The sequence below is a fragment of the Aquarana catesbeiana genome, linkage group LG06 (assembly GCF_042186555.1).
Source record: "Aquarana catesbeiana isolate 2022-GZ linkage group LG06, ASM4218655v1, whole genome shotgun sequence".
Classification (NCBI taxonomy): domain Eukaryota; kingdom Metazoa; phylum Chordata; class Amphibia; order Anura; family Ranidae; genus Aquarana; species Aquarana catesbeiana.
This window is the reverse complement of record NC_133329.1, coordinates 16,420,262-16,447,039: the sequence shown is the minus strand read 5'-3', so window position 1 is coordinate 16,447,039 and position 26,778 is coordinate 16,420,262. Positions and strand designations below refer to the sequence as shown.

The 26,778-nt window shown below is 42.4% G+C and overlaps 1 protein-coding gene across 1 annotated transcript in view; it reads left to right on the top strand.

Moving 5' to 3' along the window:
* Positions 1-23,447, top strand: part of LOC141148180 (uncharacterized) — a 57,853-nt gene extending 34,406 nt beyond the window's left edge. The window contains exons 3-4 of the mRNA XM_073635377.1: positions 15,218-15,291; positions 18,141-23,447. Of these exons, the coding sequence (XP_073491478.1) occupies positions 15,218-15,291; positions 18,141-18,517 (451 nt within the window). The 3' untranslated portion in view covers positions 18,518-23,447. The remainder of the gene's footprint in view (positions 1-15,217; positions 15,292-18,140) is intronic.
* Positions 23,448-26,778: the final 3,331 nt, after the last annotated feature.

Here is a 26,778-nt window from a genome sequence, read left to right as displayed (position 1 = left end):
AAGAGAGAAGAAGATGTTCAGGTGGATTGGGCAAGAGCAGAAGTGTCACTTATTTTCAGAACCCCACTTCTTTCGAAGAACCCCTGTATGTGCAGCCCCCTGTATGTGTTCCCCCGTAAGGAAGGCCTTGTTTTTATACTGTGTGTTGGGTGTGGGTTGAATCTGGCAATTAATCAATTAGGAGGGCATATTAGCAACACAGCTAGCAGGGCATAACTTTCACACCACAATCAAACTGCAAGGGGACTAAAAGGCCAAAATTGTAAAGATAAGGCAACCCATAATTTAGGTAAGACTTAATGGCTAAATAAACATTGAAATAATGTGAGCATGGCTACAGATGGAGTTGAAACAGTGGTGACAAACAAATTTACCCAATAAGCTTTTTTGCAGTCATGCAATGTTCAGTTTTAAGGTATGTGGAGATATAAACGCAGGTTTACCTGTGAAGAGAGAAGAAGATGTTCAGGTGGATTGGGCAAGAGCAGAAGTGTCACTTATTTTCAGAACCCCACTTCTTTCGAAGAACCCCTGTATGTGCAGCCCCCTGTATGTGTTCCCCCGTAAGGAAGGCCTTGTTTTTATACTGTGTGTTGGGTGTGGGTTGAATCTGGCAATTAATCAATTAGGAGGGCATATTAGCAACACAGCTAGCAGGGCATAACTTTCACACCACAATCAAACTGCAAGGGGACTAAAAGGCCAAAATTGTAAAGATAAGGCAACCCATAATTTAGGTAAGACTTAATGGCTAAATAAACATTGAAATAATGTGAGCATGGCTACAGATGGAGTTGAAACAGTGGTGACAAACAAATTTACCCAATAAGCTTTTTTGCAGTCATGCAATGTTCAGTTTTAAGGTATGTGGAGATATAAACGCAGGTTTACCTGTGAAGAGAGAAGAAGATGTTCAGGTGGATTGGGCAAGAGCAGAAGTGTCACTTATTTTCAGAACCCCACTTCTTTCGAAGAACCCCTGTATGTGCAGCCCCCTGTATGTGTTCCCCCGTAAGGAAGGCCTTGTTTTTATACTGTGTGTTGGGTGTGGGTTGAATCTGGCAATTAATCAATTAGGAGGGCATATTAGCAACACAGCTAGCAGGGCATAACTTTCACACCACAATCAAACTGCAAGGGGACTAAAAGGCCAAAATTGTAAAGATAAGGCAACCCATAATTTAGGTAAGACTTAATGGCTAAATAAACATTGAAATAATGTGAGCATGGCTACAGATGGAGTTGAAACAGTGGTGACAAACAAATTTACCCAATAAGCTTTTTTGCAGTCATGCAATGTTCAGTTTTAAGGTATGTGGAGATATAAACGCAGGTTTACCCAATAAGCTTTTTTGCAGTCATGCAATGTTCAGTTTTAAGGTATGTGGAGATATAAACGCAGGTTTACCTGTGAAGAGAGAAGAAGATGTTCAGGTGGATTGGGCAAGAGCAGAAGTGTCACTTATTTTCAGAACCCCACTTCTTTCGAAGAACCCCTGTATGTGCAGCCCCCTGTATGTGTTCCCCCGTAAGGAAGGCCTTGTTTTTATACTGTGTGTTGGGTGTGGGTTGAATCTGGCAATTAATCAATTAGGAGGGCATATTAGCAACACAGCTAGCAGGGCATAACTTTCACACCACAATCAAACTGCAAGGGGACTAAAAGGCCAAAATTGTAAAGATAAGGCAACCCATAATTTAGGTAAGACTTAATGGCTAAATAAACATTGAAATAATGTGAGCATGGCTACAGATGGAGTTGAAACAGTGGTGACAAACAAATTTACCCAATAAGCTTTTTTGCAGTCATGCAATGTTCAGTTTTAAGGTATGTGGAGATATAAACGCAGGTTTACCTGTGAAGAGAGAAGAAGATGTTCAGGTGGATTGGGCAAGAGCAGAAGTGTCACTTATTTTCAGAACCCCACTTCTTTCGAAGAACCCCTGTATGTGCAGCCCCCTGTATGTGTTCCCCCGTAAGGAAGGCCTTGTTTTTATACTGTGTGTTGGGTGTGGGTTGAATCTGGCAATTAATCAATTAGGAGGGCATATTAGCAACACAGCTAGCAGGGCATAACTTTCACACCACAATCAAACTGCAAGGGGACTAAAAGGCCAAAATTGTAAAGATAAGGCAACCCATAATTTAGGTAAGACTTAATGGCTAAATAAACATTGAAATAATGTGAGCATGGCTACAGATGGAGTTGAAACAGTGGTGACAAACAAATTTACCCAATAAGCTTTTTTGCAGTCATGCAATGTTCAGTTTTAAGGTATGTGGAGATATAAACGCAGGTTTACCCAATAAGCTTTTTTGCAGTCATGCAATGTTCAGTTTTAAGGTATGTGGAGATATAAACGCAGGTTTACCTGTGAAGAGAGAAGAAGATGTTCAGGTGGATTGGGCAAGAGCAGAAGTGTCACTTATTTTCAGAACCCCACTTCTTTCGAAGAACCCCTGTATGTGCAGCCCCCTGTATGTGTTCCCCCGTAAGGAAGGCCTTGTTTTTATACTGTGTGTTGGGTGTGGGTTGAATCTGGCAATTAATCAATTAGGAGGGCATATTAGCAACACAGCTAGCAGGGCATAACTTTCACACCACAATCAAACTGCAAGGGGACTAAAAGGCCAAAATTGTAAAGATAAGGCAACCCATAATTTAGGTAAGACTTAATGGCTAAATAAACATTGAAATAATGTGAGCATGGCTACAGATGGAGTTGAAACAGTGGTGACAAACAAATTTACCCAATAAGCTTTTTTGCAGTCATGCAATGTTCAGTTTTAAGGTATGTGGAGATATAAACGCAGGTTTACCTGTGAAGAGAGAAGAAGATGTTCAGGTGGATTGGGCAAGAGCAGAAGTGTCACTTATTTTCAGAACCCCACTTCTTTCGAAGAACCCCTGTATGTGCAGCCCCCTGTATGTGTTCCCCCGTAAGGAAGGCCTTGTTTTTATACTGTGTGTTGGGTGTGGGTTGAATCTGGCAATTAATCAATTAGGAGGGCATATTAGCAACACAGCTAGCAGGGCATAACTTTCACACCACAATCAAACTGCAAGGGGACTAAAAGGCCAAAATTGTAAAGATAAGGCAACCCATAATTTAGGTAAGACTTAATGGCTAAATAAACATTGAAATAATGTGAGCATGGCTACAGATGGAGTTGAAACAGTGGTGACAAACAAATTTACCCAATAAGCTTTTTTGCAGTCATGCAATGTTCAGTTTTAAGGTATGTGGAGATATAAACGCAGGTTTACCTGTGAAGAGAGAAGAAGATGTTCAGGTGGATTGGGCAAGAGCAGAAGTGTCACTTATTTTCAGAACCCCACTTCTTTCGAAGAACCCCTGTATGTGCAGCCCCCTGTATGTGTTCCCCCGTAAGGAAGGCCTTGTTTTTATACTGTGTGTTGGGTGTGGGTTGAATCTGGCAATTAATCAATTAGGAGGGCATATTAGCAACACAGCTAGCAGGGCATAACTTTCACACCACAATCAAACTGCAAGGGGACTAAAAGGCCAAAATTGTAAAGATAAGGCAACCCATAATTTAGGTAAGACTTAATGGCTAAATAAACATTGAAATAATGTGAGCATGGCTACAGATGGAGTTGAAACAGTGGTGACAAACAAATTTACCCAATAAGCTTTTTTGCAGTCATGCAATGTTCAGTTTTAAGGTATGTGGAGATATAAACGCAGGTTTACCTGTGAAGAGAGAAGAAGATGTTCAGGTGGATTGGGCAAGAGCAGAAGTGTCACTTATTTTCAGAACCCCACTTCTTTCGAAGAACCCCTGTATGTGCAGCCCCCTGTATGTGTTCCCCCGTAAGGAAGGCCTTGTTTTTATACTGTGTGTTGGGTGTGGGTTGAATCTGGCAATTAATCAATTAGGAGGGCATATTAGCAACACAGCTAGCAGGGCATAACTTTCACACCACAATCAAACTGCAAGGGGACTAAAAGGCCAAAATTGTAAAGATAAGGCAACCCATAATTTAGGTAAGACTTAATGGCTAAATAAACATTGAAATAATGTGAGCATGGCTACAGATGGAGTTGAAACAGTGGTGACAAACAAATTTACCCAATAAGCTTTTTTGCAGTCATGCAATGTTCAGTTTTAAGGTATGTGGAGATATAAACGCAGGTTTACCTGTGAAGAGAGAAGAAGATGTTCAGGTGGATTGGGCAAGAGCAGAAGTGTCACTTATTTTCAGAACCCCACTTCTTTCGAAGAACCCCTGTATGTGCAGCCCCCTGTATGTGTTCCCCCGTAAGGAAGGCCTTGTTTTTATACTGTGTGTTGGGTGTGGGTTGAATCTGGCAATTAATCAATTAGGAGGGCATATTAGCAACACAGCTAGCAGGGCATAACTTTCACACCACAATCAAACTGCAAGGGGACTAAAAGGCCAAAATTGTAAAGATAAGGCAACCCATAATTTAGGTAAGACTTAATGGCTAAATAAACATTGAAATAATGTGAGCATGGCTACAGATGGAGTTGAAACAGTGGTGACAAACAAATTTACCCAATAAGCTTTTTTGCAGTCATGCAATGTTCAGTTTTAAGGTATGTGGAGATATAAACGCAGGTTTACCCAATAAGCTTTTTTGCAGTCATGCAATGTTCAGTTTTAAGGTATGTGGAGATATAAACGCAGGTTTACCTGTGAAGAGAGAAGAAGATGTTCAGGTGGATTGGGCAAGAGCAGAAGTGTCACTTATTTTCAGAACCCCACTTCTTTCGAAGAACCCCTGTATGTGCAGCCCCCTGTATGTGTTCCCCCGTAAGGAAGGCCTTGTTTTTATACTGTGTGTTGGGTGTGGGTTGAATCTGGCAATTAATCAATTAGGAGGGCATATTAGCAACACAGCTAGCAGGGCATAACTTTCACACCACAATCAAACTGCAAGGGGACTAAAAGGCCAAAATTGTAAAGATAAGGCAACCCATAATTTAGGTAAGACTTAATGGCTAAATAAACATTGAAATAATGTGAGCATGGCTACAGATGGAGTTGAAACAGTGGTGACAAACAAATTTACCCAATAAGCTTTTTTGCAGTCATGCAATGTTCAGTTTTAAGGTATGTGGAGATATAAACGCAGGTTTACCTGTGAAGAGAGAAGAAGATGTTCAGGTGGATTGGGCAAGAGCAGAAGTGTCACTTATTTTCAGAACCCCACTTCTTTCGAAGAACCCCTGTATGTGCAGCCCCCTGTATGTGTTCCCCCGTAAGGAAGGCCTTGTTTTTATACTGTGTGTTGGGTGTGGGTTGAATCTGGCAATTAATCAATTAGGAGGGCATATTAGCAACACAGCTAGCAGGGCATAACTTTCACACCACAATCAAACTGCAAGGGGACTAAAAGGCCAAAATTGTAAAGATAAGGCAACCCATAATTTAGGTAAGACTTAATGGCTAAATAAACATTGAAATAATGTGAGCATGGCTACAGATGGAGTTGAAACAGTGGTGACAAACAAATTTACCCAATAAGCTTTTTTGCAGTCATGCAATGTTCAGTTTTAAGGTATGTGGAGATATAAACGCAGGTTTACCCAATAAGCTTTTTTGCAGTCATGCAATGTTCAGTTTTAAGGTATGTGGAGATATAAACGCAGGTTTACCTGTGAAGAGAGAAGAAGATGTTCAGGTGGATTGGGCAAGAGCAGAAGTGTCACTTATTTTCAGAACCCCACTTCTTTGGAAGAACCCCCTGTATGTGCAGCCCCCTGTATGAGATAGAGAGCAATGACACCAGCACTGAGATAGAGAGTAATGACACCAGCACGGAGATAGAGAGCAATGACACCAGCACTGAGATAGAGAGTAATGACACCAGCACTGAGATAGAGTGCAATGACACCAGCACTGAGATAGAGAGTAATGACACCAGCACGGAGATAGAGAGTAATGACACCAGCACTGAGATAGAGCGCACTGACTCCAGCACCGAGATAGAGAGCACTGACACCAGCAAGGAGATAGAGAGTAATGACACCAGCACTGAGATAGAGAGCACTGACACCAACACTGAGATAGAGAGCACTGACACCAGCACTGAGATAAGAGAGCACTGACACCAGCACCGAGATAGAGAGTAATGACACCAGCACTGAGATAGAGAGCACTGACACCAGCACCGAGATAGAGAGCACTGACACCAGCACTGAGATAGAGAGCACTGACTCCAACACTGAGATAGAGAGCACTGACACCAGCACCGAGATAGAGCGCACTGACTCCAGCACGGAGATAGAGAGCACTGACACCAGCACGGAGATAGAGAGCACTGACACCAGCACTGAGATAGAGCGCACTGACTCCAGCACCGAGATAGAGAGCAATGACACCAGCACGGAGAGAGAGAGTAATGACACCAGCACCAAGATAGAGAGCACTGACACCAGCACCGAGATAGAGAGCACTGACACCAGCACTGAGATAGAGAGCACTGACTCCAACACTGAGATAGAGAGCACTGACACCAGCACCGAGATAGAGCGCACTGACTCCAGCACCGAGATAGAGAGCAATGACACCAGCACGGAGATAGAGAGCACTGACACCAGCACTGAGATAGAGCGCACTGACTCCAGCACCGAGATAGAGAGCAATGACACCAGCACGGAGATAGAGAGTAATGACACCAGCACCAAGATAGAGAGCACTGACACCAGCACCGAGACAGAGAGCACTGACACCAGCACGGAGATAGAGAGCACTGACACCAGCACTGAGATAGAGATCACTGACACCAGCACTGAGATAGAGCACACCTACACCAGCACTGAGATAGAAAGGACTGACACCAGCACTTTAAAACTCTTAATATATGCAATGTATACAGTTAATTTTTTTATCGCTTTAATTGTTTTTCCATTTATGAGCGTAAGTGGAGCCTCCTGTCTAACTTTGCCTAAGGTCTCACAAAGCCTAGAGCCGCCTGCACATAGTCCTGACCTCAACCTGATAGAACACCTTTTGGATGAATTAGAGTGAAGACTTCTTGTCCAACATCGGTGCCTGACCTCATAAATGGAAGAATGGTTAAACATGGGAATGTTTGACCATTTAAACATGGGAATGTTTGACCATTCTTCCATTTATGAGGTCAGGCACTGATGTTGGATAATAAGTCTCCACTCTAATTCGGGTTGAGGTCAGGACTCTGTGCAGGCCAGTCAAGTTCCTCCACCCCAAACTCACTCATCCATGTCTTTATGGATCTTTAAAGCACCTTTAGGATGAATTAGAGCGGAGACTGTGAGCCAGGCCTTCTCGTCCAACATCAGTGCCTGACCTCACAAATGTACTTCTGGAAGAATGGTCAAACATTCCCATATACACACTCCTAAACCTTGTGGACAGCCTTCCCAGAATAGTTGAAGCTGTTATAGCTGCAAAGGCTGGGCCAACTCAATATTGAACCCTACAGACTAATAGGGCGTACACACAGTCGGAATTTGTTCGGACATTCCGACAACAAAATCCTAGGATTTTTTCCGATGGATGTTGGCTCAAACTTGTTTTGCCTACACACGGTCGCACAAAGTTGTCGGAATTTCCGATCGGCAACCACGCGGTCACATACACCACGTACGACGAAACTAGAAAAGGCCGGTTCAGAACCAAGCGCGGCACCCTTTGGGCTCCTTTTGCTAATCTCGTGTTAGTAAAAGTTTGATGAGAGACGATTCACGCTTTTTCAGACTCGTGGCTTTCAGATCGTTTTCTGCCGTTCAGTTTGTGCTTGTGGGTTTGTATCTGCTCTTCAGTGCGTGCAAGCAAGTTCCGCGTGACTTAGTCATTGTATTCTTGTTCATTCGTTACTGTTTTTCAGGTCGCTCTTCACAGGCCTTGCTGTTCTTCAGTGCGTTCTGTTACTTCATTCTGAGCAGCCGACCGTTTTCTAGCCATGTTTCGTATGCGTACTCCTCGTAGAGTTCGTGCTGTGCGGGGGCTTGGTGTTGGGGTCCTGACCTTGACACAAGTCCAGTCCATGAACAGGGTGAGGAGGAGTTCATGGACCAAGAATTGGTTGCTTCAGCGTGACCAGTTCTGTCATATGCCTTTGCTCTGTGAGATCCGTGAGAATAATCCTGATGATTTCAGGAACTTTCTCAGGATGACGGACCCCGTATTTCACCGTTTGTTGGCTTCGCTGACCCCCTATATCAGCAGGCAGGATACCTGCATGAGGCAAGCCATCACTCCGGAGCAGAAGTTGGTCGCTACTCTGCAGTATTTGGCCACAGGGAGAAGCCTGCAGGACTTGAAGTTCTCGACAGGCATCTCCCCCCAGGCTCTGGGGATCATTATCCCAGAGACCTGTTCTGCCATCATCCAGGTCCTGCAGAAGGAGTATATTAAGGTAAGATTTTTATCCTTTTATATCACATTTTATTGTATTGAATGTTTGGTAATATATTGTATTTCTTTCCTCATTCCCTAATTACCATGATTGTAATATGCAGTGAATGTCCTCTTTGTCCTCACGCATGCTGGATTGTTATGTAATTATTATTTTATGTCCTTCATACATATTTGCCCTTCAATAACCTCTCCAGCATGGTGTCTCTTGGCCCTATATTCACCTCATGTAGTCACTTATCAATGTATTTTATCAGCTCCATAGTAGTGCTTTACCCCAAACACCCCCTAAAATGTTTGGAAATGTTATTTTTGATTCAAATTCAGGCAGAGTGGCAGAGGCTTTTTTTGTGGTGTCCCCAAATAATTTTTAGTAACCCTCCCTCCCCCCAACTGCTAAGTCAGCTGATTCCAATTCTCTATCCTCAATCATCTATCTGCTGACTTTGCCAAACCCATACACACTATACCCATCTCTTTACTGGTCAGATTTATGGATGAATTCCCCAAAGCATGTAGTGCAAGGGCCTGCCTGTATACTTTCCAATGGTACTGTTTAAAGTTTTTGTATCCTATTATTATCTTGATAGGTAATAGCAGAATGTCCAAATGTCCTCAAATGTGTACAGTGTGTATTTATATCTTTGTATTATGACACTTCTTACCTGTCCAGTGGTCTGCCAATAGTGTAACTAAGGAGGGGCTGTTCCAAGTAATACCCTGTATTTAGGCATCTCTCTCAATGAAGTGAAGAGGGTTACCTGTCCAAGATTTCCACACACCCCCTATAATGTTAATAATGGCCATGAGAGGGGGGGAGGAGGAATATGATAGGTGTACCTTATACTTTGGCCTTGTTAAATTCCCCTTAATAAATGCTATCTGGAGGTTGCCCCAGAATGTTTGTGTCTAATCTGCTTGCTATGTTTCTGTGAAAAAATCGTAATGTTTATTGTTTTTTCCTCAACAGTTTCCTTCCACGCCACAGGAATGGCAGACTGTGGCCTCCCACTTTGCCCAGCGGTGGGACTTTCCTAACTGCGGAGGGGCAATTGATGGGAAACACGTCCACATCGTCCCACCACCCAACTCGGGGTCGTACTATTATAATTACAAGGGGTTTAATAGTATAGTGATGTTGGCGGTGGTGTCAGCTAATTACGACTTTCTGTATGTGGACGTGGGGAAGAATGGCCGGATGTCTGATGGTGGAGTCATCGCCCAGACGGAGTTCTACAGGCGTCTCCAGAATGGCAGCTTGGACTTGCCAGCTCCACAGGACAATGTGGAAGGTCTCCCATTTATGTTCGTTGCTGATGAAGCGTTTGCGCTGGGGGACCACCTGATGCGGCCATTCCCGATGAGGACCCTCACCCCGGAACAGAGAGTTTTTAATTACCGGCTGGCCAGAGCACGAAGAGTGGTGGAGAACACATTTGGAATCCTGGCCAGCCGGTGTTCTGCCGAGAAAGTTCCGCTCGGCGTATAAGTTCCCCCCTCTACTGCGCCTGTGCAGTAGGTATCGGCGGAAATAGCCGAAGCAGAACAGCTGAAAATCAGCTGTACCTGGCGCTTGGAAGAGGGCCCCTCGCGGGCTCGCTTCGCTCGCCACGCTTCGGGCACGGCCTCGCTGCGCTCGGCACTTTTAGATTCCCCCTCTAGGTCCACTTGGATGGTGGGGAAGGAACCTGGACCCAGAGCGCAGGCGCCGTGTACAGCTGATTGAAGCATTTGAGCTTCGGCTATCTCGGCGGCTGAGAGTAGTAAGTACTGCGCAGTACAGGGGGGGAACTTATCCGCCGAGGGAACATTCTCGGCAAGACACCGGTTCCGACTATTTCTGACACCCATCCATATGGCGGAGTATAAACTGAACCATATAATACTGGCGTGCTGTGTTCTCCATAATTTTTAAAGAAAACATTCTGCCAACTATGCTGGCTGAGTTGGGCCTGAGGCCGGAATCCTACATCCAACAACACTGACGGCGCTTGAAAGTGGCCGTCCTGGCTTGCCCTCCCTGAGTGCCCGTGATGTCCGGTTACGATACCTGGAGTTCTTTGGGGGTAGGGGGGCTATCAATATGCCAGACAATATGTGAAGCCTTTTTATAATAAAAAAACCATAGAAATTCTTGGTGGACATTTACTGCTTGTGTTTGTTTTAGCTGACCCTGACAGAAATGTTTTGAGTGCAGAAAATGTAGTGATTGTGTAACCTTATACAAAGCACTGTTGGCTGTTATTTACTAAATGCAAAAACACATTTCACTACAAGTGCACTTGCAACTGCACTGAACCTGCACTTGTAGTGCAAAGTGGATTTGCCCTTAGGAAATAACCCCCATTTTTGCATAAAACAGCTATTACATCACCCCAAAAGTGTTGTAGTGTTGAGACAATAATCCACACATTCTTGAGTAAGGCACTTTTTTATACCTGCACAATCACATGTGCATTTACCAAAGTTTTTTAAAACAAACCAACATGTTTGTTGTATAACAATTTTTGCAGTAGCATTATCAAAAATCGAAATATCCATTTCAGATAAAACAGGCCTGTGTAAAACCAACAAGAAAGCCAAAAAACTTGAACTTACAAAGTTCACATTAGGTAAAACCTGAAGGCTATATCAGACATCAGTATTTAGGAACTGGGTTTGATATAGCGTTCAGATGGGGGGAAATCACCCCTGGAAAAGCCAAATTTGGAAGATGCACACCAATTTACGAATGTCAACATGTGCTATCTGCCATCAGGGGGGATCAAGGGATGTGTTTTGGGGGAGCAAGCCCTTCCTCAACGCGACTTTATAATTGAGGAAGGGGTTGCACCCCCAAAACGCGTCCATTGATCTCCCGTGATGGCAGATAGCACATGTTGGCACACTGTGTGCATCCTCCAAATTTGGCTTTTCTAAACATTGCAAAAAATTTTAAAATCTTGAACCACAATACAAAAAGTGATTTTGTGGGGTTTAAATTCGCCCCAAAACATCAATGATGTTATTATTTTTTTTAATAACATCATGGATTTTTGCTGGATGTTTTGCAGTTTGGCATTACACCCCATGATCTCCCCGATCAGGATCTGGGCAATTTCAGAAGTAAAGCGTTGGGGATCCACAACCTCACGATCACCTAAAAAGAGATAAATAAAAAAAAAAAAAAAGGTCTCAAAAATCTGCCACCATCCATCTCTTTTACCTGAGCCTGCGGTCGCAGACACTCACCTGTTGTGGTGCCAATCTCCACCACATCTTCTTCTTCCTCCTGCTCAGCTTCGTTTGGGGGTATTTCACCTTCTTCCATAGGTGGGGAGTCTGTGGTCTCCTCGGATGAGGGGTGTCCCCCGAGTCTTTTCTCCCCTATGTAAAACAAAAATGGTATAATTAGCACACAGATATTTGATGGCAGAACTAGAAATAGTAAACATTGCTTGGAAGTGGGGTACAATTGTCTATTTTAGCAGAGTTCCAAGATGTATATTTTTTATTGGCCTTTGTCAAGCTGCAATACTTTACCTGTTTGGTACAAGCTTCACAGATGTAGCCCCCCCTATAGTATACACTGGAGCACCTGTGTGCCCCCTAATAAAAATGGTGTTCTTGTGTCCCACACTAGTGCTCCAGTGTCCAGATGTGAAAACAGCTGCTCAGTGTCCTCTCCTTACACACAATCTAGTTGGCATTTCATTCTAGTAACAAACCCATCTACACAAACAAATATTTGGCATCCAAGTAGGCCCAAAAAAAAAAATGCATATGGCCTAAACAATGGTGTTCTAGAGGCCGAAAGAAAAATGTTGGATACGAACGAATAATGGGCCCATGAACATTAAAGTTGCCCTTTTAAACGTTACAATTAATAAAAGCATATGGAGCAGAATGAACGGAATAAAGACAGAAAGAATAGGAACACAGCACAACTACTTACTTTTTTGCAGCACTCTCCAGATCTTTCGGTACTGCTCTGGCTCTCTCAACTTCAGGTCCGACCACCGCTTCCTGAGCTGATCTTTAGATCTTCGTACCCCGAAATTCCTGTGAAGGCTTTTGATCACTTTAGCAATGATTTTGGCCTTTCGAATGTTGGGGTGTGGGTAAGGCCCATATTTTCCGTCATAGTCGGAATTCCTCATGATGTCGACCATCTCCAACATCTTCCCAAAGGACATATTTGTGGCCTTAAAACGTCTCCTTCTGGATCGGGACGTGCCTGGATCCGGGCTTTCCTCCTCCTCCTCCTCGTTGCTATAATTAGCACACACCTGCTCTAAATCCGCCATCATGCTCTTCATCCACTGCGCCGAACAAAAAGGGGCGGGGAATAAACTAGAAAGAACATCAGGGGCGGGCGGAGTTACACGCATGCACAGTGTGTATAAAGCGTAACACGCGTGCGTATTAAGTACGATCTGTGAGCGGAAGAAGGAGCATTGGACGTGCCGATCGTAAGAACAAAGGTAAGAGACAAACTTGTGCCTATACTGGTTCTAGATTGAGGCCTATATTGTAACAAGATTAGGAGAGTTTTGTCTGACATTAGGCTTTGTCTTGTGTTGTGTCTTGCAGTGAACATGGATATGCTACTTAAAGATAATGACTTCATGTCAGTATTCCTAGCGATTAAACACCCCCATTTCAAGAACCAAGCAAAGAGGAAGGCAGCACTGGTGCAATTGTGTGAAATTGTGAAGCAGGTGATCCCCACGGCAGACATCACCTATTTAAAGATATTAATTGGTGGCCTGAGGAGTACATATCTGAGGGAGCGCTAGAAAGTCCTGGATTCACAGAGATCCGGAGCGGCAGATGACATCTATGTCCCCAGGATGTTGTACTACGACAGGCTGCACTTTCTGGCAGGCCAGACTGAACCCAGGCCATCCCACTTCCTGTCTTCCTTCCACGCTTCCTTCCCCCCCGGCTGAGGCTTCTGAAGCCCAACCTGGGCCTTCCAGGCCACATGTGGAGGAGCCCAGATTGAGCCAGGTATAGCATTCCTCTAAATATTTCTGCTTGTCCAATCAATGATGTTAACCAGATGTTAGTTGGGAGTACTAATTTATGATTGTGATTGATGATGCAACAACTAAAACCATGTCCCTTTTTCATACACAGGGAAGTCTCAGCCAGGAGGTGGCCGGGCCGAGCCGGCTGGCTGATCTGCAAGTCCCTCCACCCCCCCTGAAAACAGAAAGTGGCAGTAGGAGGAGTGCCCTAGAGGAGGCTGCTATAGGATTCTTTTGGAGGGCTACAGAGGTCCTGGTTGCACCCCACACCATGGAGGAGAACATTGCTGCCTTCATTGCATATAAAATGCAGAGGATGGAGAAGGGCCAAAAAGTAATGTGTGAGGCCCTCATATCGGAGGCTCTGGAGAAAGGTATGAGGGGCCAAATTACACCTCAGACACACCTTCGCGATGGTCCTCCTCCTCCTCCTCCCTCTCCTCCAGGTTCTCCCAGTCCTCCTCCAGGTCCTCCCAGTCCTCCTCCTCCTGCAGGTCCTCCTCCTCCTCCTCCTCCAGGTCCTACTCCTCCTCCTGCCACATCTCCAACTGCACAGCCACAGCCGGGAAGGAAGCGTGAAAGGAAGACCAGACAGTGATTGCCCTGGGTTCAGTCTGGTCGTCCAAAAAATGCAGCCTCTTGTGGTACCACAGCCTGGGGACACAGATGTCATCTGCTGCTATCCGGATCTCTGCAAATTCTGGACCAGACTGCCCTCCCTTACATATGGACTATTCAGGCCACCAATTTTGATGTTGAAGAATTGATGTCTGCCGTGGGGGTCCCAGGCTTCACTAATTTCTCCTGTTGATCCAGTGTTGCCTTCCTCTTTGGTTCTGATCCCTTAATAAAGGATTTTTGTTTTGAATTATACTCTCCTATGTGTTTTACTTCAAAAATGACAGTTGGTTTGTGATGATTCAGGTACATTTCAAATATACAATGTGAAATGAACAAGGGACACCAACAACAAACAATCTCCTGGAGATTAAATAATACAAGATATCAATGGTGTTGGGGTAACTTGACACACAAAACACACACAAAAATATTCTGGAGTAAAAATAAAAATAACATTGAACAAAGATCAGCCTTGGAAAAAATCCAAACATTAAATTAATTCTTGTCACATTATAAAGAAGAAGAGAGTGCGCTGTATTAAACCATTTTGAACATTGCAGCGTGACGAAAGTGCTGTATCCATTGCGAACGCTAAGTTTACCAGAACGAGCTGTCCCGTCTCGGAATTTCTTCTGAGCATGCGTGGCACTTTGTGCTTCAGAACAGGCCACACACGGTCGGAATTGACGTGATCGGATTTTGTTGTTGGAAAATTTTATCTCCTGCTGTCCAACTTTGTGTGTTGGAAAATCCAATGGAAAATGTCCGATGGTGCCCACACACGGTCGGAATTTCCGACAACACGCTCCGATCGGACATTTTCCATCGGAAAATCCGACCGTGTGTACAGGGCATAAGACTGGGATGCCATTAAAGTTCATGTGTGTGTAAAGGCAGCCAGCATCAGGTTGAGCATAATTACTGGGATCTGCTGGCTGCTGGGAGACACCTGCTGGTGAAAACCAGAACTACGCCCTGTAGCTCTGGGGACCACAGTGCCACCAGCAGGTGATCCAGGTCCTGACACACAGGGTGACAGGGTGATAGGGCATTCATTAAAAAAAACAACTTACTAAATATCTACTTTTCATTCAAACTAAAGACACATTAAAGCATGCACATAAGTGTTAAGGGGTCTTTGTTATCCATTTACATGGATAAACATTGTGTTCTTCTTCTACTCCTCTCCAGTGTCAGAAAACTAATATCAGCTGAAGAAAGGCAAGATATGAAAACATTTATGGAAAACTGTGTAAAAATGACAGGTAACATTTTCCTGTATAAAGACCTCATGTTGGTGATATGATTCCATTACTCTTGTCCTTTAACTGCCATTCATTCTACTAACCTTGCTGCCATCTCTTTGGTCAGCATGTGATTGGCCACAATACCTGTCAGTCAGACACCAGGGGTGGGATTACTGCAGACAGCTGTAGCAGGGAAGAAAATCCTGCACTGCAACACATGAGTCCTAGAGAGGAAGTGACAGCCGTATGACCCTTATGCTGCTAAGTGAAGGAACTGGGGCAGATTTTTACCAAATATGATTTGACAATAAGGGGCGTATTTCTAAAAAAGCAGAGCTATATGTCCGGCGACACTGCATGTACATTCATCCTATGTGAATGGGGGGCAAAAACAAATGTTATAAGAATATTTTTTTTTCAGGTCAAATTTTTTTCATTTGTAATAGAAAAGTGAGACAGGAAAATACTGCATTATGGTCACTAGATGAAGCTGATGGTCATAGGGAAATGTTTTATTTTTATTTGTTTTATTACATATATATATACACAGTGGGGACGGAAAGTATTCAGACCCCCTTAAATTTTTCACTCTTTGTTATATTGCAGCCATTTGCTAAAATCAGTTAAGTTCATTTTTTTCCTCATTAATGTACACACAGCACCCCATATTGACAGAAAAACACAGAATTGTTGAACTTTTTGCAGAATTATTAAAGAAAAACTGAAATATCACATGGTCCTAAGTATTCAGACCCTTTGCTCAGTATTTAGTAGAAGCCCCTTTTGATCTAATACAGCCATGAGTCTTTTTGGGAAAGATGCAACAAGTTTTTCACACCTGGATTTGGGGATCCTCTGCCATTCCTCCTTGCAGATCCTCTCCAGTTCTGTCAGGTTGGAGGGTAAACGTTGGTGGACGGCCATTTTTAGGTCTCTCCAGAGATGCTCAATTGGGTTTAAGTCAGGGCCCTGGTTGGGCCATTCAAGAACAGTCACGGAGTTGTTGTGAAGCCACTCCTTCATTATTTTAGCTGTGTGCTTAGGGTCATTGTCTTGTTGGAAGGTAAACCTTCGGCCCAGTCTGAGGTCCTGAGCACTCTGGAGAAGGTTTTCATCCAGGATATCCCTGTACTTGGCCGCATTCATCTTTCCCTCATTGGCAACCAGTCATCCTGTCCCTGCAGCTGAAAAACATCCCCACAGCATGATGCTGCCACCACCATGCTTCACTGTTGGGACTGTATTAGACAGGTGATGAGCAGTGCCTGGTTTTCTCCCCACATACCGCTTAGAATTAAGGCCAAAAAGTTCTATTTTGGTCTCATCAGACCAAAGAATCTTATTTCTCACCATCTTGGTGTCCTTCAGGTGTTTTTTAGTAAACTCCATGCGGGCTTTCATGTGTCTTGCACTGAGGAGAGGCTTCCATCGGACTGGTGGAGGGCTGCATTGATGGTTGACTTTCTACAACCTTCTCCCATCACCCGACTGCATCTCTGGAGTTCAGCCACAGTGATCTTTGGGGTCTTCTTTACCTCTCTCACCAAGGCTCTTCTCCCCTGATAGCTCAGTTTGGCCACACGGCCATCTCTAGGAAGGGTTCTGGTCATCCCAAACGTCTTCCATTTAAGGATTATGGAGGCCACTGTGCTCTTAGGAACCTTAAGTGCAGCAGAAATTTTATTTGTAACCTTGGCCAGATCTGTGCCTTGTCACAATTCTGTCTCTGAGCTCTTCAGGCAGTTCCTTTAACCTCATGATTCTCATTTGCTCTGACATGCACTGTGAGCTGTAAGGCCTTATATAGACAGGTGTGTGACTTTCCTAATCAAGTCCAATCAGTATAATCAAACACAGCTGGACTCAAATGAAGGTGTAGAACCATCTCAAGGATGATCAGAAGAAATGGACAGCACCTGAGTTAAATATATGAGTGTCACAGCAAAGGGTCTGAATACTTAGGACCATGTGATATTTCAGTTTTTCTTTTTTAATAAATCTGCAAAAACGTCAACAATTCTGTGTTTTTCTGTCAATATGGGGGGATGTGTGTACAATATGGGGTGCTGTGTGTACATTAATGAGGAAAAAAATGAACATAAATGATTTTAGCAAATGGCTGCAATATAACAAAGAGTGAAAAATTTAAGGGGGTCTGATCTCATAATCCATATGTATGACGTACATCTGTACTTGCACTGTTTATACTGTAAAACCCTATTCAATGTAGCTACTATGCTTGAAAATGAGCCTATTCTAATATGTGATGTTACATTTGTTGTTCACTTTTCCAAATTTAATAAAAAAAACATTGAACTGAAAGTATAACTAAAGGCAAATCTTTTATTTCTTTTATTTTTTTTTTTATTCTGTTTGTGAAAGTAAAAGAGAATCCCAAATTTTGGGTTGTCCAGAAAAGTAATAGAGTGAAAATCTTCCAATTTTGGTGACCTGGGGTGCCCCAATGATTTCCCATTATTTTCAGAGATTTTCTCTCATTTCTTGTTTTGGCTATGGGACAGGAAGTGAATGGAAATCTGCCCAATGGGATAAAGATGGCAAAAATAAATCTTACAGAGGTTATAACCCTCCCCCCCTTACTCTATCCAAAATGAAAAAAAAAACGTTTTTCCTATAGTCCTACTTTATTATGATAAACTTAAAAAGTTAATAAATATATGAAAAAGATCTAAAAATACTTTGGTGATCAAGGTAAAAAATGGCATAGTATTATAGGCCTCGCTTAACCCAATGTGACATTTTCAGCATCTGATACTAGTGGGTGGGAGTACTACAGACCGCGGAGGTAGGGAGGAAAATACTAAAAACTAAAAACTTTGAGATGCTCACTACATTCTCTTCTTCAGATATTGTTCCCATCATTGTCCTCACCTCCAAAACGAAAGGAGATTATCTGGAAATGGAGAAACAATTTAGACTCATGGGTGCGGAGACGGTGATGGCCATTGAGAATTATACAATGGAGAGCACAATAAAAACTCTGGGAAGATCCACCGACATCCTGATGGTGATAGACAGCGCCTTGAGGTACGTCAGATTCCGCCTGGAACAGCCAAGAGACCCGAGAAGAGAACGGATAGAGAGGAAGAAATTTATGTACAACTATATCCATCATATCCAACTTCATCAGGAGGAAAAAAAGGATGAGATAGAAAAAAGTGAGAGAGAAAAAGAGGAAAAAAAACAGGAAGAGGAAAAGAAAGGGCTGTGTACACTATTGTAACATTCCATTACATCGCATTGCATTCCATTAATTTGCATTGGGAGCTTGAGGAATGTTTGAAAGGGACTGTTTAAAAAGCAAAAAAAGCTTCTTCAGGTATAAATTTCAGGCTCATACTGTAGATGTACTTATATCTAAACCAGCCACCAAAAAAAAAGCCCCATTAGGGTCAGGTTTTGAGCCATTTTGACAGGCAAAGCTTTGACACTTCCTCATATTGCCAAGGTTTGCCCTCATATTTCTGCCTCTTGCACATTCCTATTGGCCAGTGAGGAAGCCCATCTTAGTGATCGGCCAATTGAATGTGGTGGAACTGGTATCTAGCAGCTTAAGAAATGTCTCAGCTTTATCTATCAGAACAGCCCGCATTCAGGCGCAAATATGTTTCTTTAGGTTGAATGGAGCCTTAACAACAAATATGTTTTTAAACCAAAAGAAACATACAGTGGAACCTTGGTTTACGAGTAACACGGTTAACGAGCATTTTGAAAGAGGAGCAACTTCTTTTTTTTAATTCTGACTCGGTTTGCGAGTGTTGTCTCGCAAAACAAGCAGAATTCAAGCTAATGGGGTGTGCAGTACCACATTTGATCAGAGCTTCAGGGGCTCCAGTGACACTAGGAACCGTTCGGAGCCGTTCGGAATCACTTGGAAATACTCGAAAACACTTGGAAATACTCCATTCCAGAGTATTTCTGAGCCTTTTCGAGGCTTTTTGAGTCCAGCCGAGCTGTCCCCGAGTATTTCCGAGGCTCTCCGGTGCCCCCCCACCTCTGGCCACATGCGGTATTGCATGTAATAGAAGTCAATGCGGAACTAATTATCTTTGTTTCCATTGACCTCTATGTGAAAACTGGCTGTAATATGCGAGTGCTTTGGATTACAAGCATTCTCCTGGAATGGATTATGCTCGTAAACTAACGTTCCACTGTATTTGCGCCTGAATGCAGGCTGTTTGCTCCGTTGCACCCCTTCCATGAGAGAAATGCGCAAAAATGGTGCCCGACAAATTTTAAAAACCACACAGTACCAAAAAGTGTGGCACTGTGCTACATTAGGTTTTCGGCATGCACAAACACATATGTGATAGCAAAGACCGGTAGGGGTGTCATTAAGAGTTAAATCTACCATCATACATCTACAAAAGGGCAGTGCACATGTGTAAATGAAGCCTAGGACAAGGTCCTCTGACATCCAAGTCAAGAATGCCAATGTACAACCCCATCTTTAATTCAGTGCTACTAATATACTACTACTAATTGAATGAGTTAAAGTGTAAAGGTTGCAACTTTAAAAAAAAAAAAAACAACAAACATGTCATACCTGCTCTGTGTAATGATTTTGCACAGGGCAGCCCCAATCCCTTTTGGTCCCCGCTAGTGGTTCTTTCCCTAAGTCTCTTGCTATGGGGTCACTCCTGAGCCACACTCCAGTGAATGGACACTGGCCATTCACACACACACACCCTGACCCCACTGTCTCCTTATTGGCTCACTGGCTTTGATTGACAGCAGCAGGAGCAAATGGCTCCCGCTGCTGTGCGAGTCAATGAGGGGAGAGAAACCTGGAAGAACTGTTGCTCTTGTGAACTTCTCTGAATCAAGATGGGATTCACATAAGTATTGGGGGGGGGCTGGGAGGGGGAGCTGCACCCAGAAGAATTTTTACCTTAACGCACAGAAAGCATGAAGGTAAAAAACCTTCTTCCTTTAGAACTGCTTTCATGTAAATAATAGGGGAAACTACAATTTTAACTACAAATGTTAGGTTTAACCGCTTCAGCCCTGGAAGAATTTACCCCCTTCTGGAGCAGAGCACTTTTTGGGATTCTGCACTGTGTCGCTTTAACTGACAATTGCGCGGTTGTGCGACATTGCCCCCAAACAAAATTGACATCCTTTTTTTTTCCCACAAATAGAACTTTCTTTTGGTGGTATTTGATCAGCTCTGCGGTTTTTATTTTTTGCACTATAAACAAAAAAAGTGCAACAATTTTGACAATTTTGAAAAAAAAACCCAATATTTTTTACTTTTTGCCATAATAAATATCCCCAAAAAATATATATAAAAAAAAAATTTTCCTCAGTTTAGGCTGATTTGTATTCTTCTTCATATTTTTGGTAAAAAAAAATCACAATAAGCATATATTGATTGGTTTGCGCAAAAGTTATAGCATCTACAAAAGAAGGGGCAGATTTATGGCATTATTATTATTATTTTTTTTATTAGTAATGGCGGTGATCTGCGATTTTTATCGACATTATATCGGACACTTTTGACACTATTTTGGGACCATTTTCATTTGTACAGCGATCAGTGCTATAAAAATGCACTGATTACTGTATAAATGACACTGGCAGGGAAGGGGTTAAGCAATAGGGGGCGATGAAGGGGTTAGGTGTGTCCTAGGGAGTTATTCTAACTGTGGGGGGATGGTCTTCAACTCACATGACAGCGATCACTGCTCCCGATGAAAGGGATCGGTGATCTCTGCCATGACACAAGCCAGAACGGGAAAATGCCTTATTTACATAGGCATCTCCCTGTTCTTCCACTCCGTGACACAATCGTTGGACACCGGCGAAAATCGAGTCCGCGGGTCCTGCGGGCACAGTCACGGAGCACGCGGCACCCACAGTGCCGTGTCTTAAAGGGGACGTACCTGTATGCCCATTTGCGCAGCCGTGCCATTGTGCCAACATATATCTTCGTGCGCTGGTTGGTTTTGTCCTCGGCTCCTCCTCCGTCCTGTATTCAGACAGGAGGAGGAGCTGGGGATGAGGAACACCGCTGTGCATGATCTGCCGCGCTGATCTGAGGTATGTAATTGTTATACTATAGTATGATTAAGAAGACACTTGCAGGGGGTTGGCAAGCTAACAAAGATGAATACTTGCAGTGATATGGGGGGGGTAATTGGATATGGTATGTGCTTGGTGGCGCTTTGGGAGGAGAAAGGAATTGTGCTACAAGGGGGAGTTGGATATAAAATCTGACTACTCCCCATGAAGTCCTCTCTTCTCCCAAAGCGCCCCCCAAGCACATACAGTATCATATCACTCACTGCCCCCCCCCACCCCCAAATCAAGGACATGCTAGCGTGTATACAGGGGACAATCATGGCATCTGGGCACCCTGCTAAAGATGCAGGGCAATCGCCTTAGGTGCCCACACTAGTGCCCTCACTGCAAGCAAGTTAGTGGAGCCAGGTGATGGAACTTTTTTCTGCACTGGGCTCCAGGACTTAGGGCCAGTTCACACACTGTGCGTTCCTGTGTGATTCACATGCGTTCCAGGTGCAGCGCTATTTCAGCCCATTCTTCTGAATGAGCTGAAATTGTGCCAGACAACACCAAGAGTTATAAGGCACACAGGATAGGATCCCCTTGTACTACTGTACCATACAATCTGGTGCAGGTAAACGCATTACATTTGTGACCTGCATTTGTGTCATTAACCGCTAAGCCACCGCCCACCGTCATATGACGGCTGGACGAGGCTGTAGTGATCGAATATAAGTTCAAAGAACGGGAGTGTAGTGATCGTGTCTATTAATATTTCGGGTATATTAATATTTAGGTATTATTATAATGATGATGTAAGTACTCTTCCGCAGCAACCCAATTCTTCCAGAGAGATGCACTTTATTGACTTCCAACACAGAACAAAGTCCAAAGTCCACAGATGACAAAGAAATCCGACAGAGGAAATATAATTCAGAGACCCATATTATTCAGTCTTCCCAGCCATGCACAGACAAGTCTCCCTTATACATACAAGCCTCACTTACTAAACCTATAGACTGAATGCCGTGTTATATTCACTAAATATTGAATGGCTGAGCAATTTGATTGGCCTTTGATTAGCTTTAGTGTTTCAAACAGACAACAACCCCCAGCCGTGAACAGCTGTAGTCATAAACCACCCCAATTTGCACTCCCGCATATCAACATCAACAAGTCCTCTTTAGATATATGTAATTAGATTAGATTAACATACCACCTGAATACCCTTTGAAATGTTCAAATAGACTTGCATATGATTAACACATCAAAGAGTCTTCAGCTTGTTCCCTTGCTATGTTAAAATTCAGTTGGACAATGCAACTGAATTTCTGGTCAGCACTCCAATACAATATTATACATAAATTGGCCAACATATTACAACATATACCCCCACTTGGGTCGGTTCTAACTACTAGAACTGACCCATAAATCAAACAACAAAAAATATCATTACGATTTAAGGTACTGGATGCTTTACAATGGCTCATATAAAATATGAAGTTGAAACTGGTTACATCTCTCTTCGCCAGCCTCTAAAATATCCCCATGAAACAGTTATTAGATAATATAACTTTTAGACCATGAATGGAAAAGGATTTGGTAAACGTCAGTAGCCCATATAGCTGTTAGGCCTTATTATATCACATCAAGATCTTGAATATTGCGCAAAGATGAGCTGATGTCACAGTCCATTCTTCGGTCTGACTTCATCACATCTCTCACCATCTCACTGAAAGTAAACTTGGTATGCTCTGGGAACTCCAATCCACATAAGTCCAGGATTTTTTCCATCTCCAGGCTCAAGCTTTTCATTTTTAAAGATGCTTTTACGCAAACACTCTACTTTCATCTTTATAGTAAGAAGAACTATCAATGTACCAGCACTCACTTTCAAGGTCAAAAAGTTTGGATATGGCAGTAAGAACTGTGCTTCAAACTATTTTCTTGCACTTGACATTCATGAGTCCATCTTGCAAGCATTTTACAATTCACATCTGCTTCTTTCCATTTCCTATTTGAACAATGATGACTGGGATGTGTACCTGTCAAGTATCAGAATTTGTTGATTGCCAGCCACAATTTGCTTTTGTAATTTTCTGTAGGCCGACCCCTCATTGTCTTCAATAAAGCAGTTACTTGGATCATTCAGTCCACAATTACACTTGAATGGTATACCAACATATACATATACCCCCACACGATGGTTCAGATAGAATCAGCTTGACATCAGTGTTTATCAGATCTTCTATGCAGACAAAGCGGCAGTGGAAATTCTTGCCAGTATCTTCACCATGAAAGGTAGAAAGGTCTTTTTCATCCATATATGTCATAGCCTTTAGCATATTATAAACAACTGAGTCAACAAAGTTTCAAATCATGACTAGAGTGATGAATTTCACTCACCCCTCTTATAAATTTAGGAAAACCACCCAACATACTAAAATTTATGCTATGCCAAGCCATTGTGCAGCATCTCACCTTAGATGTCAAATATATTGATTAATATGCATTATGTAATATGTACAGATGTTATGAAAATTATTTTAGGTTAAAATGCTTCTCTTTGGTTTTAAGATAAAGTTCAAGAAATAAAACATAAAGAAAATTAAAAAAAAAAAATGAAAAGCAAAATATATCAGGAAAAGGGAGAAAAATTAAAAATTAGGGCGTTGAAGAAAAAAAAAAAAAAAAAAAAGGTCCATTGCTTGATGAATTTCGAGAGAGTCCATGAATGCTTTATAATTCCTTGTTGTCTTTTCAGCATTTCTCCCATAATTCTCCCTCACCAGCCAGCAATTTCAGACTGTGCTTCTGCTATTCACCGTCATTTAAATGTCAATATCTGAAAGACAAAAAAACTCTCCAACAAAACTCATTAGCGAGGTCCTTAAACATTGTTTGAAGTTAAAACAAAACACTATTTACACGTTTACAGTTTGGAGCTAATTCACCCCCACTGCTAGAGAAGTGTCATTTGCATTCAAAGACAGATCTGGAGAATGTACATTTTGTACCCCCTTCAACTGCTGTAATAATTTATCACGCTCCTCTCTCATCTTATCATACTCAATTTTCAGGTGGTCATATTTATGTTTTAACTGAGAAAACGGTATCCAAGTCTTGGACCTTTTCTTATTATTATTTTGTTCAGCTCTGTTTTTCATATTAATATCACCTATGTTTGACCCGGAGTGTCCTCTCTGGGTGTTATCATAGGATATTATCTTCTGATCTTTATGCTCAGTATTTGTCCTAAACAATGTGGCTAAATCAATTTTGACAGCCTGCTCATTTGACTTTCTCCATAAATGGTCTGCTCTCAACAATATGTCTTTTAAATCATGAGGATTTGGGGTAACTAATAAAATATTTTGTTTGATATCTTCATGCAACGCATCTAGAAACATACTCATATGTATCAGGCCCCCACGCTCAAATGCAAGATTATTACCGTCCAATAATTCCATAATAGTTGCTATCCTGTGTGACAATTCATAGGGAGATTCATTTTGCATTTGTTGGATCTTTCCATGAATAGTAACATCAGAACGTACACCATACAAAACACATAATAATTCCAGTAATATGTCCCTTGTCCTCAGAGGCTGAATACAGATTTGTTTAATTCTCATCCAAAGACCACTTCCTATAGAATGTTGCAAAACTCTTTCTAAGTCAGATGGGTTGAGATTGTACATATCTCTGACTTGCTGCACGTCACAAAACCATTTTAAAAATCTGTTTAAATCATGGTATGGAACCATTCCTATTTCTTTAAGAATTGCGTCTAATTCTTTTGGTTTTAACGGCTTCATTACAAGCTGAACTTCACCTGTATTATTATTATTGTTATAAACTGTGGTAGTCACAGTGGGGGCAGCTGGTAATGAATTATCAGATTTAATATGAGGTTCTGTTTGCTGCAGATTGCTGAATCCAAGATTTGATGCATATCTGCATTCCTGAGATCTCTTCTCTAATTCCATAATTCTTAATTTTAATCTCTCATTTTCCTCTGATAATTCATCACAATGTTTAGATTTCTCAAGTAAAGCTTCTCCAATGGTAACCGCATGCAATTTTAAATTTACTGTCTCAGTGTCTGATTGGTTTTGTAACCTCTCACAAACACTGTTGCTATTATCAACTGCCTTCTGTAACTGGGTAATTTCCTCAACCTTATAATTCAAAGAACTTTCCATTGTTAGACAGCAAGATAACAAGCCCTGTATAATGCAACCTTTTCTTTTACTTTCTGAAATTTTGCTATCAAAAACATTTTTCTCTAAAAATTCCTTCATCATCGTCCACGTCTGCTTACATTTTTCTGGAATTTCATAAGGACCGCCATGGCGCTTAATACATTTTAATACCCATCTGTTAACTTTATCAGAACTGACACTAGCTTCACACTGAGTAAGCATTTTGACTATATTACTAATAGTTAAAAAAAAGGAAATATTTTACTCACCGCATTAGTTACTCCTTCAGATTCCAGTTCGGGTCTTCTGGTACACGACACAGTCCTTTTTTTGTTGTTTCCAATCTCCAGAGAATAATTCTGGGGTTCCCAACTTGTTTAAATTTGTAGATCAGACTCTCTTATGTCACAACCAGACAGAGTCACAGCACAGCTCTTGGTTCTTCATCAGACTTCTGTCCACCTCACAGGATTGTTGTCACCACCGACTTCTGTTACTAAGTCCGAAAATGCTCTTCTGGTCACTTCACGGCACCAAGTGTAGTGATCGGGTATATATTAATATTTAGGTATTATTATAATGATGATGTAAGTACTCTTCCGCAGCAACCCAATTCTTCCAGAGAGATGCACTTTATTGACTTCCAACACAGAACAAAGTCCAAAGTCCACAGATGACAAAGAAATCCGACAGAGGAAATATAATTCAGAGACCCATATTATTCAGTCTTCCCAGCCATGCACAGACAAGTCTCCCTTATACATACAAGCCTCACTTACTAAACCTATAGACTGAATGCCGTGTTATATTCACTAAATATTGAATGGCTGAGCAATTTGATTGGCCTTTGATTAGCTTTAGTGTTTCAAACAGACAACAACCCCCAGCCGTGAACAGCTGTAGTCATAAACCACCCCAATTTGCACTCCCGCATATCAACATCAACAAGTCCTCTTTAGATATATGTAATTAGATTAGATTAACATACCACCTGAATACCCTTTGAAATGTTCAAATAGACTTGCATATGATTAACACATCAAAGAGTCTTCAGCTTGTTCCCTTGCTATGTTAAAATTCAGTTGGACAATGCAACTGAATTTCTGGTCAGCACTCCAATACAATATTATACATAAATTGGCCAACATATTACAACAGAGGCTTCTATTGTTCTGGAAGGACGTCATATGACGTCCTCGCCCTCCCGAGCCACTAGGGGGGCTGCGTCACTCGGGACCCGGTGCGCGTGCCCGGCGGCCGCGATGTCCGCCGG